General features: G+C 33.8%; 1 protein-coding gene across 1 annotated transcript in view; it reads right to left on the bottom strand.

Annotated features, from left to right (window-relative positions):
- Positions 1–16,164, bottom strand: part of LOC106468917 (adenylate cyclase type 3-like) — a gene marked incomplete at its 3' end in the record, with an annotated part of 108,143 nt that overhangs the window by 18,051 nt on the left and 73,928 nt on the right. Inside the window, exons 10-12 of the mRNA XM_022397320.1 lie at positions 10,770–10,870; positions 2,309–2,473; positions 1,380–1,470 (exon numbers count right to left, since the gene is read on the bottom strand). Of these exons, the coding sequence (XP_022253028.1) occupies positions 1,380–1,470; positions 2,309–2,473; positions 10,770–10,870 (357 nt within the window). The remainder of the gene's footprint in view (positions 1–1,379; positions 1,471–2,308; positions 2,474–10,769; positions 10,871–16,164) is intronic.

Genomic DNA, 16,164 nt, shown 5'->3' with positions numbered 1-16,164 from the left:
TAAGAATTGGCGGTGGGTGGTGATGACTAGCTGCCTTCCCTCTAGTCTTACACTGCTAAATTAGGGACGGCTAGCGCAGATAGCCCTCGTGTAGCTTCGCGCGAAATTCAGAACAAACAAATAAACAAAACAAATGTGTCTTCACTCCGGAAACCAAGAAAACATCTTATTTGACTACTCTTAACTTGCGTCTTCACTCCCGAAATGAATAAAACACCCTATCTGGCTACTCCTAACGTATGTCTTTCACTTTCAAAATTAATACAACAACAGTTTATCTAACGTGCGCCTTTCACTCTCAAAATCTAGAAAACATCCGGTTTCTCTACCCCTATCACGCGTATTTTTACTCCCACCAGATCTGGTAACATATTCAGATCCTTCAAACGAAGAATATTAGATTAGTAGTCATATTACTTAGGATTAACGTAATTAAATGACAAACAATTAGAGAGAAAAGCCTTGGAACAGTTACGTAGGACAATACTCTCTGACCATACAGTTCCTATAATAAAACTATAGGTGAACTGTATTTCTGATTTTATAAGAAAAAACTGTTTAAAGGGGAATATACTTACTTTTGGAATGCAGTACAAAAATTCCAATTCTTTGGAGAAGAAAGAACACTTGTTATATAAATAAAGGTGAATAGTCAAAGTAATCAGTTATAAAAGTCTTAGAGAGATCTGTATAATATCCACATAGGAAGAATAGACACGTATAAATTATTCTTCCTTCATATACAAAAGCAGAATGAAACTATATACTAATTACAAAAACATCATCTGTCAACACACCTCCTTAATCCATCTCTGCCACAAATACTGATAAAACTAAATGGTTGTCGAAGACAAGTGTTCGTCATCCATCTTAATCTAACACATAATTGATAAATTAATATTCAGTTGTACTCCCCCCCTCTCTCGCTCATGACAAACTAAAGAATATTTTAAGTTCAAGACATTTACACATACAAACATTTGTTACACACTAAACAATATTTTAATTTCAAGACACTTACACGTACAAACATTTGTTACACACTAAATAATATTTTAAGTTCAAGACACTTACACGTACAAACATTTGTTACACACTAAACAATATTTTAAGTTCAAGACACTTACACGTACAAACATTTGTTAGACATTAAACAATATTTTAAGTTCAAGACACTTACACGTACAAACATTTGTTACACACTAAACAATATTTTAAGTTCAAGACACTTACACGTACAAACATTTGTTACACACTAAACAATATCTTAAGTTCAAGACACTTACACGTACAAACATTTGTTACATACTAAATAATTAAAGGATACATTTTAATACTAAGTACAGTTCTCCGAAAAGAGCAATAAGAAAGATAGATACCTTCATGAAGACGAGAAGGAGGATGCACACCGTGATGAAAGGAATACCTAGATGTGCCCATACGCTGCTGATGGTTTGGAAGGCAGCAAGCCTAAAACACCAATGAACCAAGTTTACAGAAAAGCTGAAACTAGCTTCAAATGGATAGCAAAACATTAGATGAAATAACCCATGAATTACAATGGTGTGAGTATTGAAAAGGAGATATGTCTAGCCTGAATTATTAGATCTTTACCTTCAAATGTTTGTATATTTTCATCTGGTCTTGATATTTTATGGCATGTTTTAAATTATTTGCTTTTAAAATGTGCTATATATATATGCGGCAACCCTGATCAATCTATTAAAAAAACAGAATCGCTGAATAAAATGTATTCTTTAATCTTAACAGGCTGATCAAAGAAAACATAATTTTTAGGCACGAAAAAGAGGTCTGATTTTTGTGTATTAATTAACAAATGGTTCATAATTATTCTGTTGTAAGAGACTACTGAAAATTCATAAGACCCACATGTGAGATATATTAATTAATAAATGGTTCATAATTATTCTGTAGTAAGAGATTACTGAAAATTCATAAGACCCACATGCGAGATATATTAATTAATAAATTGTTCATAATTATTCTGTAGTAAAAGACTACTAAAACTTTATATGACCCCCAAGTGAGATATATACAAAGTTTCATTGCCATGGAAATTTTCTAATACTCCATATGACTTAAAATTTAAATATAAACTTGATATTCTGACTCTGATTGAAAATAAGTACAGTTGTCTTTTGGAGACTTATATAATGTGATGGTTTGAGTTCTAATAAATTGTAGTATTTAAATGCATACTCTTATATTCTTAAAGTCTTACTATATCATTATATTTCCTTTAACACATTCCGTAATCTCAGGTAGATAACAGGGGTGTTAAACTTACGTTCCAGGAACCAGCACGAGATCTGCAAGATCACATACTAGAAGGACCAAAAGGAAGCCCGCCATTGAAACCGTTACTGTGCTCGCTCTTCGACTTCGGTATTGTTCTTCCAGATCTACAGTTTTAAACCTCAGTGTAAAGAAATGGGCGTGTTCCCACACGTTCCTAAAAAAAGTCGAACAGGTTAGAAGCCAAATAATGCACAAGAAATACAGATACACTTATTCCAATGCATTCCAAAAGCACGGATTAAAAATGGTCATTCATCTTAAAATTCGCTAATCATGGTGAATACATTTGTTGTAATTATTGTAATACTTTTTAAGTCACACGTTTTCGTTTCTTTTCCATAAGAGGAATGAGCCATATACTCAAAACGTTTACCGATTCCTCCAGGTAAAATACCGAGGAGCTATTTAATATGTCGTTGTTTATTCGGTGTTTTACTTCTAATGGAAAATATCACCTTTACTTTCAGGTGTTTATAGATTTAGCTAAGAAATTTCCTTTTACAAGTTTTTCCATTCAAAAAAATCAAAGAAAACATTTTACTTCACTAAAGATGTACTAATTCTTTCATATAGTTACTTAATACGATATTGAGAGTTAACCATATTTCATGAGCACGATGTCCCAGGTCCCTTGCTGCCTTTGAAACTACATCTTTCATTGACGATCGTTGTCATTCTGGTGGCCATGATTACGTAATACCACAATTGACTTTGTAACAAACTCCTGCGAAGAAAGGCGAAGTAAAACTTAACTAAGTCGCCCACCTTGACCAACTCTCCACAGACTCTTACTGAAGTGGCCTTCAGCTTACAAGACCACGTTTAAACAGATTAAATGCACAGAAATCCACTGGAGCTGAGTAGTGGAGGACGAGAGACATGTGGCCAGAAAAAGAGTTATTCTGATTCCAGTTTCTTCGGTCATCTTTCTTATGAAAACAGCCGTTGAATTAGAAGTTTGGGTACTTTTTGCTTTTGAGTCTTCTTCAACTTCAAATGCTTGTTTACTATCTTCTTAACGGTACCAAGAGATGTTCCTAATTCCACTACAATAACTTTTAGATAGTTAGTTGTTTTTTTTTTTTTTCTTTAACCATAACCTTCACTTTCCCTATGAAATTGTTGTTCCGAATTGGCTTGGGGTGTGATTTCTCTTGCAGTTGCTGTCCCAAACACCTCTCTGTGGGAGTTTTACTACTTCGATTGAGAACACCGAAGGTTTCTTTTTTCGAAGTATCGTCTTTAGGCTCTACATATGTTAGTATTCTTGCTGTATGAACAGTTTTCTCAAAAATAATTTTAAATAATCCTTCGCTATAAGTTTACTCATGATGGCAGGAACTTTCCGTGTACAAAACATGTAGGTGTTAGACGAGTTGCCTGTGGCACCACAACTAGCATCTGTGGTTACATGCCATGTGATTAACTGTAGGGATTCTTTAATTGAAAATATTTTATAACTCAGTTCTCATAGATATCGATGGGATTTACACATCAAGTTCTCCACAAAGTCATCATTCACACAGGAGTAATTGCAACCTTAAATCACATCTCCAAAGATACAGTATGTTAGGTTTTTACATCTCAGATGTTTACTAAAGCAAGCTTTCAAAAAAGTCACCATTCACACAGGAGTAATTGCACCCTTAAACCACAGTTCCAAAGATACAGTATGTTAGGTTTTACATCTCAAATGTTTACTAAAGCAAGCTCTCAACAAAGTTATCATTCATACAGGAGTAATTGCAACCTTAAACCACAGCTTCAAAGATACAGTATGTTAAGTTTTACATCTCAGATGTTTACTAAAGCAAGCTCACGTAGATTTTTTAACTAGTTTCTTATATTTTATGTGTACATTAACAGAAATTACGTATTTATAAAACGCCACCATCTATAAAAGGGCAATGACATAAACCTCACAAAACATTAACAAAAAATAATTATAGCAGAGAATCTCAAGCTAAACAAAGTTATGCTTAATGCAGGAAAAATAGCACACGATATAAAGCAAACACAAACTGATATTTTTTGGTAATAACATCACTCTCAAAAACAGACTGGAGAAATGCCGTTTCATCAGCATTTATCAAACACAGGTTAAAAAACTTGAAGGCTTATTAAGAAATATTCGCTCCTAGTTCAACCATCCTTTACTGTTCACAGCCAGTATTTTGTTTGGCGCCCTCTTTATCAATAAATAAGAATTATTTCAATAGCAAGCCTGACCTTTACTTTAATATTACGTCATATTTCAATATACAGATATACGTGGGCGTCACAACGACTGGTCGATTGTGTTCCTGCATGCTCCTGTGCATGGAGAAATTCACATTTTCTGTTTATTAGAGAGCATTTATATTAAGGTTGAAAATTACATAAGTTAAGACTGTTGTTATTTGTTTTCATAAGATATTAGGAAAATGATTCAACGTGTAACTTTATATGCAGCGAATTTTGGATCTTGATAATAATGTGTTTTTGTTTTGATAACTTTTGCGGTAAAACCATCTATTAGGCGTTCCTATAGGCAGATTCTTCATCAAACGCTTTTACTTTTTTTGGCTAATACAGAGATTCAAGTAGTATAAAACCATACATAGATATTTTTCCTGAGCTATATTACGAGTAATGTGCATTATTTCGGCAGAAATTTATAATTAATTTTTGTTACAGACTTAAAAAACACTAACAGATGTTATAACACAATCCTCAAAACTAGAAACTTATTTAATTTAGTTAATTTAATCAAGTTAAGTTCCTTTGTTTTATTTATTTTCTACTATATACTATTTAAAGCGATCTGTGGAGCACGGACTCGAATCCAGTCACCAAACATACTCGCTATTTCAATCGTGGGGGCGTTATAAAGTGACAGTCAATTCCAATGTTCGTCGGTAAAGGAGTATCCCCAGAATTGAAGGTGGGTGGTGTTGACTAACTATCTTCCCTCTAGTCTATAACTTCAAAATTAGGGACGGATAGCCCTCGAATAGCCTTGCGCGAAATACTACAAACAAACAAACTACTTATTATTTATTAGGGGTCACTGTTTCTCAATGTTAGCAAATTCACAAGATCTATTTTTTTTAAAACTGATGAAGGGTAGAAAGTAGAGCATACTTTGGAATTAAGTGATCAGTGAATAGCTATGATCCATGGTTAGTTATTTCTTATTGTCACTCATTTGAATTATAGATCCTTCCAGTCAATGGACTTTTGCCGAATGGATACTATAGACGATCCTTCCAGTAAATTGACTTTTGCCGAATGGATGCTATAGACGTGCTTTCCAGTAAATGGACTTTTGCCAAATGGATGTTATAAATGTGTCTTCCAGTAAATGGACTTTTGCCAAATGGATGTTATAAATGTGCCTTCCAGTAAATGGACTTTTGCCAAATGGATGTTATAAATGTGCCTTCCAGTAAATGGACTTTTGCCGAATAGATGCTATAGATGTGTGATTTATTTTTGGATTGCGCTTACTGATTTTATTGAAACACTCGCAATTAGCATCATTATTGATCCAGCAAGTTTCAGAAGGATTTCAACTTGAAGGAATCGTCACGTGGTCACGGAATGGGGTGTCTCAATGTGATGCTGTAGCTGTGAGACAAAGCATTACTTTCCGTACATGGAAGAAACACATAATTCATGGATATGTGAAAAGGAGTTATTAAGATGGCTGAACAAGAGAAGAAAATCCAAAGTAGAATTAATTTCTGATAATACAGGCTTGAAGCAAACCCAAAGTAGAACTAATTTCTGATAATACAGGATTGAAGCAAACCCAAAGTAGAACTAATTTCTAATTATACAGGCTTGAAGCAAACCCAAAGTAGAACTAATTTCTGATTATAAAGGCTTGAAGCAAACCCAAAGTAGAACTAATTTCTGATTATACAGGCTTGAAGTAAACCCAAAGTAGAACTAATTTCTGATAATACAGGCTTGAAGCAAACCCAAAGTAGAACTAATTTCTGATTATACAGGCTTGAAGCAAACCCAAAGTAGAACTAATTTCTGATTATACAGACTTGTTTGTTTGTTTTCAAATTCACGCAAAGATACACGAGAGCTATTTGCGCTAGCCGCACCTAATTTAGCAGTGTAAGACTAGAGGGAAGGCAGGTAGTCATCATCACCCACCGCCATCTCTTGGGCTACTCTTTTTACACTATTAAAATTCATTCGGTTTTTCAAGTCACAGTTGAATTTTAGCCATTATTTTTGTTTTCAGTGAAGAGTAAAATAATTCGTTGATATCAAGGTTATTTCGAAACCAGTTAAATTGAGCTACTTATAACCTCAAGTAGAACCGCGTACCAAAACTCGTATTTTTATTCCAATTCTAATTAGCACTAATTGCATCGATATAATAACAATTTATGTTAAATGATAAAAGAAAGGAGAAGGCATTTCAATGATTCAGTACAATCAATCATATAATCAGCCCCCTCCAGTTGCACAGCGGTATGTCTGCGGACTTATAACTTTAAATCCGGGTTTCGATACCCGTGGTGGGCCGAGAACAGATAGCCCATTGTGTTGCTTTGTGCTTAATTTCACCCCCCCCAGTGGCACAGCGGTATGTCTACGGACTTACAACGCTAGAATTCGGGTTTCGATACACGTGGTGGGCAGAGCACAGATAGCCCATTGTGTAGCTTTTTGCTTAATTACAAAACAAACAAAAATAATTTCAAACAAACAACTATATAGTGAAGTATTTAGAGTGAAACACCAGCACCGATGATACCAACATCGTGACTACTTCGCTCAATTTAAAGCATTTTTTTTTTTACTTTTCAGTTTCTATCTTTATATGATTTGATAATACTACATAAAAGCGAAGTTACAGTTTTACCTTCCATTAGGTTACTGCTATATACGCCCGGTTTTCCTACAAAAAAGGGAACCAGTTTAGAGTTTCATTACTCGTTATGGTTTACATTTTATTTTTGGGCATCAGCTACAGGCTGCTTTATTTCTTCTCTTTTGCTGATACGAGTAGACACACTTCACATGATTGGCGGAAATTACAACTTTAAGGCGTGTCGTCTACAATCCACGTCTCATCTTAAGTTTGGTAATTTTTTTCAAGAAGGTGGGGAAGCAGATAGAAATCGCGAAGTTTTAGAAACTCATTAGGGCTTTATCTGGTATTTTGAAATGATTTTTATACAGAAAGAAAGTTTACACTAAACTGTTCTAATACAATTTGAGTCGATTGAAAAGTTGTTTACTATTTTATACGTTTATAGTGAGACAAACGTTAAAGCCTGGCATGGCCTGTAGTGCTGTGGAATAGGGCCTGTTCGGGGGGTGCCCTCACCCCCCTACGGTAAAACAAAACACAAACATAGTTTTTTAAAATGTATTTATGCATGGATATTCATAGGTATCCTAGGTTGAAAAAAGATGTGTTCCGGAAAGCCATATCGAAAATCATGAAAACTGTAATATGTCTGTCAGTTTTTGTGATATCCTAACAAAATTGTTACCAAAATGAAGCTTATATAATGGCTTTCAATACTGTATGACATAAGTTATATTATTCGTCTGATTAACTTGGCATTGTGATGAAATATGCCATTTCTGGACATGATTTGTTTTACATTTATACCCTAATACTATTTATAATAATTCATTGTTTGAGGTTCTCTTTGGTAGAACAAGGCACAACTATATTTTTCTAATGTATTAGTATCTCCCAAGTCCCCCCCCCCCAAAAAAAAATTGGTTACGCAATAATTAACCCGTTTTGATATGTTATTAAACATGTATATCTACAGGTATACTTATCAAAAATTTCACCCGAAAAGCTGCGTCTTAAATCACTAAATCTGCAATAACATCATCAGTTGTTGTACTGATGTTAAGTTCGAAGAAGGGCCTTTGTTAGTTAATACTATTTAACTCACCAACATTTCATGTCAACTCGTACCAGGTTTATTATTGGTGTTTTAATGAGCTATTTAACATATATACGTAGCAAGGTTGTAGAAAGACTGGCTTTTTATAGGACCAAATAAATCATGTATATTGTGGTGATATGATAAAGATTTCGATGTTTGGAAGACTAACACTATGTGTAAGAAATAACTGTATGTATAACATGTATTACACCTCACTCAAGAAACTGTTTTGTGTGTGTATAAATTAGGATAATGCTAATTGAATTTATATACACTGATTAATTACCAGTCATTTCATTTAAGTGACTTTTTTGAATGTTTTATGAGTGACTTTCACCTTACTTGCTGCTTGAACAAACCAGCTTGACATGAACTTTAATCTAGATTGTAGCGAATTAGCTAATCTGGATTTTTTTTTTATCTGTTGTGTTTTCAGGTAGGTTGATCAGGGATTTACATATACGGGTGAAAGGTGAATTCAGAACCATCAGGTAAAAGAGCCCACTTGTTTAATGCTAAAAACTGTATCATGCGTATGAAAACACTGAGAAAGTGTAAAGGCAATCTTCCTCGTCAGAGGAAGGATGATGTGTATGAACTATTGTGGCTATTACAGAATGGCATTCTTTCAGGCAAAACTAAGGTACCTCTGAATATCCGTGCACAAATACACGTGAAAACGGGTTTTCTTTTCTTTTCACAACCATCTATTTCACACTTCTAACATACCAATGCATTAACAAGATATATATAACACCTCCAATTACTAGACCCCTTTTTTGAGAATGGCCACAGCACTACTGATGGTTAGGAAGCCCAACTCGCAATCTGGAGCTCGCGGATTACCATCACCGAACATGTTCGCCCTTGGGTTGCCGCCAGAGTGTAAACATTCTTGGCTAATGTAGAATAACCTAGCAACCAATCCCAAAGCTAGATTGGATTAAGGTTGAATCGAGGAGTGAGGCAATAGTTGTTTTACAATATGTTGGTATTTAATAATGAACTCAATATCTGTTGTCAAAATGTGTGTTTGTATACATACTACAGTGTGCCATACTGTAAAAATGACAAAAATTTCATGAGATATTGTTACTGATCAATAAGGAGCTAGAAGTATTCCACTTTTCAGAATCCAGGACAAAAAAGTTTGCAGTAAAAAAACAACAACAAGTATTTTAAAACTAAAACCTTTCATAGAAACTTTTCAACCCATTCTTAGTTGATAGTGTTTGCTAGAGGCTTATAAAACGTGTTAAACTACACTGATGGCGGTGACGTTTTTAACCGAACTGTATACATTTTCTCAAACATATTAGAGCGAGGCTCAATATTGATACAGTCAATATTTTGAGCGAATCTTCTATGTTGGAAAATAACTGTGGATCAATAACTGATATAACTAAAAGATATTATAGCAGTTATATCACGTAACAATGGATCAAACATTGATATTATAGCAGTTGTATTACGTGTTATTGGATAAAACATTGATATAACCAAAAGGTATTATAGCAGTTGTATCACGTGTTAATGGATAGAACATTGATATAACTAAAAGATATTATAGCAGTTGCATCACGTGTTAATGGATCAAACATTGATATAACTAAAAGATATTATAGCAGTTGTACCACGTGTTAATGGATAGAACATGGATATAACTAAAAGATAATATAGTAGTTGTATCACGTGATGATGGATAGAACATTGGTATAACACTCTATATATAGGCGGTTAGTATTTTTTTATTAATTATTTTAACTTTTTTGTATCTATGATCAGGTTTTGTTGTTGGATGAACACTACTACACATGTACATTAACATTTAAGACTACTTTTAAAGTGTTTTGTAAGTAAAGACGTGTTTTTCTTTAAGGCTAATTCCATAACATAACTGGGTTACAAGGCTTAAAGAAATTTTAAGGATTACTATTATGAAGGTTTCTTTGTTTGTAATTTAGCTTAGTGTATGGATTCAGGACTTGGCTAAATCTTCCAAGCTGGCCAAATCTTGTGAGACATTAGCATGTTTATGGCCAAAAATATCGTAAATAGCGAAGAAATGCGGCTGATGAAACTTGCAATCTGATTACTGTATAGGGTCTCCCAGTGGCTCAGCGGCATGTCTGCGGACTTACAACGCTAAAAACTGGGTTTCGATACTCGCGGTGGGCACAACACAGAATGCCCATTGCGTAGTTTTGTGCTTTACTACAAATAAAACACTGTATAAATGTTAGTTATCTTGCGCAATGTTTTGTAATATAATGAGTTCTTATCAATTTTTTCCATAGAATTGGATTTATAAATTCATGAGTTACTTTCTAGTTCTAATCTGCATAGATAGCTTATTTTTGTTCAGAAGTTATTAATAATTATATAAAATGCTCTAAGCTAAATATTTGCATTAGTTTAATTACAAATATGGATCTTAACAGCTAACCGTAACTGGTGTTAATTGTTTTTAATTTCGTATTCACTACAAAGAAACTAACTGATTAGTATTAATATAAAACTCCGACTAACCTGTCACTTTCTCTACTTAGTAGCTCCCTCTGGAGGCGTTCTTTGTACTCATCATCTGTAGTGACATCAAACCCGACCTCGGGTGGTTTATGCGTGTCTTCCTTTACGGGCAATAAAGAAAAACAAGAATCATTAAGAATTAAAAAACAAAAACTAGAAGAAACTACGAAAACAAGCAGGTTTTTGTGACACATCCATACACAACTTTATCTCGTACGCCAATAGTTATTACTTTGTGTATTACGACATTTATTTTGTTATCCTAGAACAACATACAGATGCGAGACAGTGTGCCAGGTGACATCAGTACTGGTGAAACATATTAATAACCGAATCGACCCAGGCCTTCCAGTGGCAACAGCAAGACCGTAGGTTTTATTACTAGCAAGCTGGTGAAAATCAATTACGAAAGACATCTTTGCCAAGAATAAAGTGAGGTTAACATTTTCTCGCGTGACAGTAAAGTTGGTACAAACCACGTGAAAGTAACCTTTTGTTAGAATATTTCAAAATCGTTACCATGGAGACACTTTTTTCAGCTTAATGGACTCCTATTGTAAGTTATTCAATAATAACGGTCGTTTTACATTTCGTTTTTTTTTTTCTAAATTTTCACTGGAGTCTCTCGACAGAAATAAAATTAGATTATTTACCTCATAATTATATCGTTACGAATAACGACAATTTAGAAAATTACACACATGTTGTTTTAGTTATTTCTTTATCCATCAATGTTTGGCAATCATTTTCTTACCAACCAAATAAGAGATTTGCGTAACTTTTGCACAAAAAAGTTTCCCCCCAGTTTCTGCTTGATAAGATATTAATTATTTCACAGTCACTCGCAATTGATACTAAACTGTTGAAGAAACGTATCAGTAAATCAATAACGTAATCTCTAAATTTTTAACTGAAACTACTGGATAATACTGAAGTAAAAGGTAATCCTTAAATGCTGTAGATGGATGTCTTTTGTTATTTACAAACTGTTTCAATTTGGTTGTGTAATAAAATATATCAGTCTATTAACAATTATATAGGACATTAAATACTGATGTATAACAATTATAGGACATTCAGAAAACGTGTAACAATATCTCTCCTTTTTTAAATCAATGTATAGTAACTGTTTCGCATTTTTTATAAAGCCTAAACAACACAGAGTTGGCTGAATTTCAATCATCCACTTATATTTCTTATAGTCACATTTTGAAATAAGTTATTCTAAACTTTCATTTTTTTTAATTTCTAAATAAACTCCTCTTCCAAGAAAGCAATAAACTTTATATACATAAATACTTTTATATGTATATTTAATAATCAATAATCTCAGAATATTTAATTAAATGTTTGTTTGTTTGTTTTGAATTTCGCGCAAAGCTACACGAGGGCTATCTGCGCTAGCCGTCCCTAATGTAGCAGTGTAATACTAGAGGGAAGGCAGCTAATCATCATCACCCACCGCCAACTCCTTGGCTACTCTTTTACCAACGAATAGTGGGATTGACCGTCACATTATAACGCCCCCACGGCTGAAAGGGCGAGCATGTTTAGTGTGACGGGGATTCGAACTCGCGACCCGAAGATTGCGAGTTGAGCGCCCTAACCACCTGGCCATGCCGGGGCCTTAACTAAATTATTTACTTATTTACGTAGTATAAGCGCTTTCGTCCGAGGTAGACTCTTCAAACACATGCACATTTATATGGTAATAATTATCAGAATTGTATAATGGATTATTGTCCCCCCATCCCCAACTAGGACAGAGGTACGTTTACGGACTTACAGCGCTTAAATCCGGGGTTCGATTCCTCCGCGGTGGACACATCAGATAGCCCAATGTGGCTTTACTCTAAAACAAACAAACAAATGGACTCGTTAGTAATAATCTTAGATATGACGTCACTAATATATGTATATAATCAAAAGGGACAAAACACATACGAACTTAATATTTTTAAAAGTGTTGGTTAGAATAGTTTTAGGAGCTATTTTTATTTTGCCTTCCGCTTTAGTTCACTCTCTGAAAACGTTTCGTAAAATGGAAAATTAGAAACTGTCTATTTGCAACAAGCGTCCGGATGTTCACTCAGTGGAACATTGAGTGTTGATAGATTCCGAATTTGTGGCGAATTCGCATTTTCTTTCACACAATTTCTTTTCAATTTGACCAATGTAATTTTCGTGGCAATTGAAACACGTTATTAAATGTACAAGATTGTCAGGTTTATACTTTATATCGGTATTCACTTTGAAAGTGTGTCCTGAGTTAAAAGTGACTTTTTTTTTCGGTTTGTAGGTTCTTAAATTTGCTACCTTTGACTGAGTGTTATGTTTTTCTCAGTTAAAAGATCCTTTATATTAATATTCCAAATATTTCTCTTATTAATGACTTTTGTTCAAAAAGTGGTTTGAAAATAAATATACGACATTATATTTAGGATTATCATTAATACCTGAAGACTCCATCTTGGACAGAACTGCTTACATTACATAAATAATTAAACCATTTGTTTACTTATTCTGAAGTAAATTATTCCTATATATATTTCAACTGTACAATATTTATACACTCTGCACTATAAATTACGAGACATAAAGGCTAAATTTTAACGGAATATTTAAGCGCGACCGTAAAATAAAGCCTAAATATTAACGGAATATTTAAGCGTGACCTCTAGCGTTCTTCGATAAAAACCTGATAATGGAACACATCTTTCTAATTCCTCTTCATTAATTTCACAACTTTAGCTCTTTTGAGTGTTTTCTTGTTAAACATAAACCTGTACAATGGGTTATCTGGGTTGTGCCTACCACAGGGATCGAACCCCTAAGTTTAGCGTTATAAACTTTAGATGGAAGATAAATTACATCAAAAGACAAACTTTCTATTTTTTTTATTAGTCAGCTAACTACTGGCACCTGTATAATACAGCATGCGATGGCGTTACTACGTTTACAAACTAACAAGTTCGAAAAGCTATCAAAATAAGGATTTTTCACAGGAATGGGCATGACGAATACAAAAAGTACAGTACAATATTTGTAGCCCAGGGTGCGTCGAAAAGCATCACTAAACTTCCTTAAATGACAATCAAAAGTTATTTACAAATTACAAAGTCGTCGTTACTTTCGTATTCAATAGCAATACTATGAAGGTAAAGAAGGTAACGTCCAAAATATTTCAAGAAATTCAAAAAATACATTTTAGAGCTAAATAAGTTTATTCTAAGTAGATTACAGCTCACGATCTCATGAACTGCGATGTATATCTTATTAATGAACTGCGATATATCTCTTATCAATGAATAGCGATGTACATATTTTTAGAAAAATTGTAAACTTGGCAAATTCCTCTGTTACTCACCAAGATTATGTTAACTAGCTTTCCCCAAGGGTATGAAACTTTTAACACTGAGTCTGAATTCTCTGAAGCTCAATTAACATCCCACTCCCCAGCAGCTAAATCAGATGAAAAACATGGGCACATTTTATGAAACGTATTTGATTAAACTTGATACATCTCAGATTATGTAAACACAAGGGACGGGCGTAGCCTAGTGATTAGCGTGCTGGAGTGTAAATCCGAAGGCCATTTGTCAAATGAATCCAAACAAATAAAATTTGATTATAATTAATAATCAGTAGATTACGTAAATAGAGAGTAGCCTAGTGGTTGGGGTGCTGGAGTGTAAATCCGAAGGCCATTTGTCAAATGAATCCAAACAAATAAAATTTGATTATAATTGATAATCAGTAGATTACATAAATAAAAGGGCCGAGCGTAGCCTAGTGGTTGGGATGCTGGATTGTGAACCCCAGATCCCAAACCAATAAAATAATTTAATATTTTCCAAACAATTATTAAACGAGGAAAGGCTGAAGTTTGTATAACAAGTACATATTAAACTTTAAATATTGGTAATATATTTACAAATTAAAATAACTAATAGCACCTAGAACAAATACATATGTCAACAAAGTATTCGATAAAATACATATAAAAAAAGTACAATGATTCATATAACCAAAATGGTTTACTTTTGAGTTTACACGTGAAAGTAGATAATAAAGATCCATCTTTATCCCTTATTTTAATTGAAGGTATTAAAAAAGTGTGGATTTTATCCACTCATATTAAAATTTAAGTTTGAGAAAAACATTTTCGTGGAGATATTTTTAATTTTGTTTAATTAAAATGTTTGAAAAAGAGTTTCTTCATTTTTAAGCAATATTCACTACTTGGTGAATCTTTAGAAGCATTTTATCTGATGATTCCGAAATTTGGGTTTCAGAAAACCTCAGCGACAGAAAGAAACATACCTTTAAAATATTAAAGATTAAGTTGGAAATCAATTAAAATCACTGGAAAACTGCAAGAAAAATTTTTCTTTTTCATCACGAAGATGCAAACTATATGGCAAATATTTTTCGTACCTTAGTCTGAAAATATTCAACATAAAGCGTCTTATTTCTTTTTTAATCTGGCTTCATTCTTTAACTATTATTTGTTTATAACCCCTCTCGGTAAAAACTGAGAAGGTTTTGTTTGGATGTATATACATACATCTTAACTTTTACCTTATTTAATGTTAAAGTATGAAAGTACAAAAAAATTTTAATGAAACTGTTTGTTTATTATGAATTTCGCGCAAAGCTACACGAGGGCTATCTGCGCTAGTCGTCTCTAATTTAGCTGTGAAAGGTTAGAAAGAAGGCAGCTAGTCATTACCACCCACCGCCAACTCTTGGGCTACGCTTTTTTTATCAACGAATAGTGGGATTGACCGTCACATTATAATACTCCCACGACTGAAATGGCGAGCATGTTTGGTGTGACGGGGATTCGAACCCGCGAAGTTTTTCTTCATTACCCATTCAAGCCGTCTTCAACCATTATTAGTCTCAAAGTGGGTTCCTCGTCATCGAAGAAGAATTGGAAATTGTTTGGTTGGTTGTTTGGCGTAATTTTGGCTCACAGCAACATGGCTATCTGCGCCGAAGAATTGGAGTCGACGATAACCTAACAAAACTATCACTTCAGTCTCGCATTTATTCACTTCTTACAAGCATTTTTTATCAAACGAGTTTTGATTCCTGCGAGCACATCGAAGACCAACACCTGTGCACCTTTGTGCTCAACAACAAACAAACAAACTGTTAACCCCTTCCATTCCGAAACGGTTTAAATTTATTTTACGTTGCATGACTATGTTTACCAGGAAAGAGATAAGTCGTTTAAAAACTAATGCCTATAATTTCGTCGATTAACGCTCGCATAGTGTAATTGGATCTGAACATTATCGATTGGCTTAAAACTAGTTGCAACTTCAAAGTTACATTAACTATGCTACACATCGTAATAGTATAGGAACGTTATTACTTATTTCAACGG

The sequence above is a fragment of the Limulus polyphemus genome, unplaced genomic scaffold (assembly GCF_000517525.1).
Source record: "Limulus polyphemus unplaced genomic scaffold, Limulus_polyphemus-2.1.2 Scaffold3220, whole genome shotgun sequence".
In the NCBI taxonomy this organism is placed as follows: domain Eukaryota; kingdom Metazoa; phylum Arthropoda; class Merostomata; order Xiphosura; family Limulidae; genus Limulus; species Limulus polyphemus.
The sequence above is the reverse complement of the archived record's forward strand: the minus strand, read 5'-3'. Positions and strand labels throughout refer to the sequence as shown.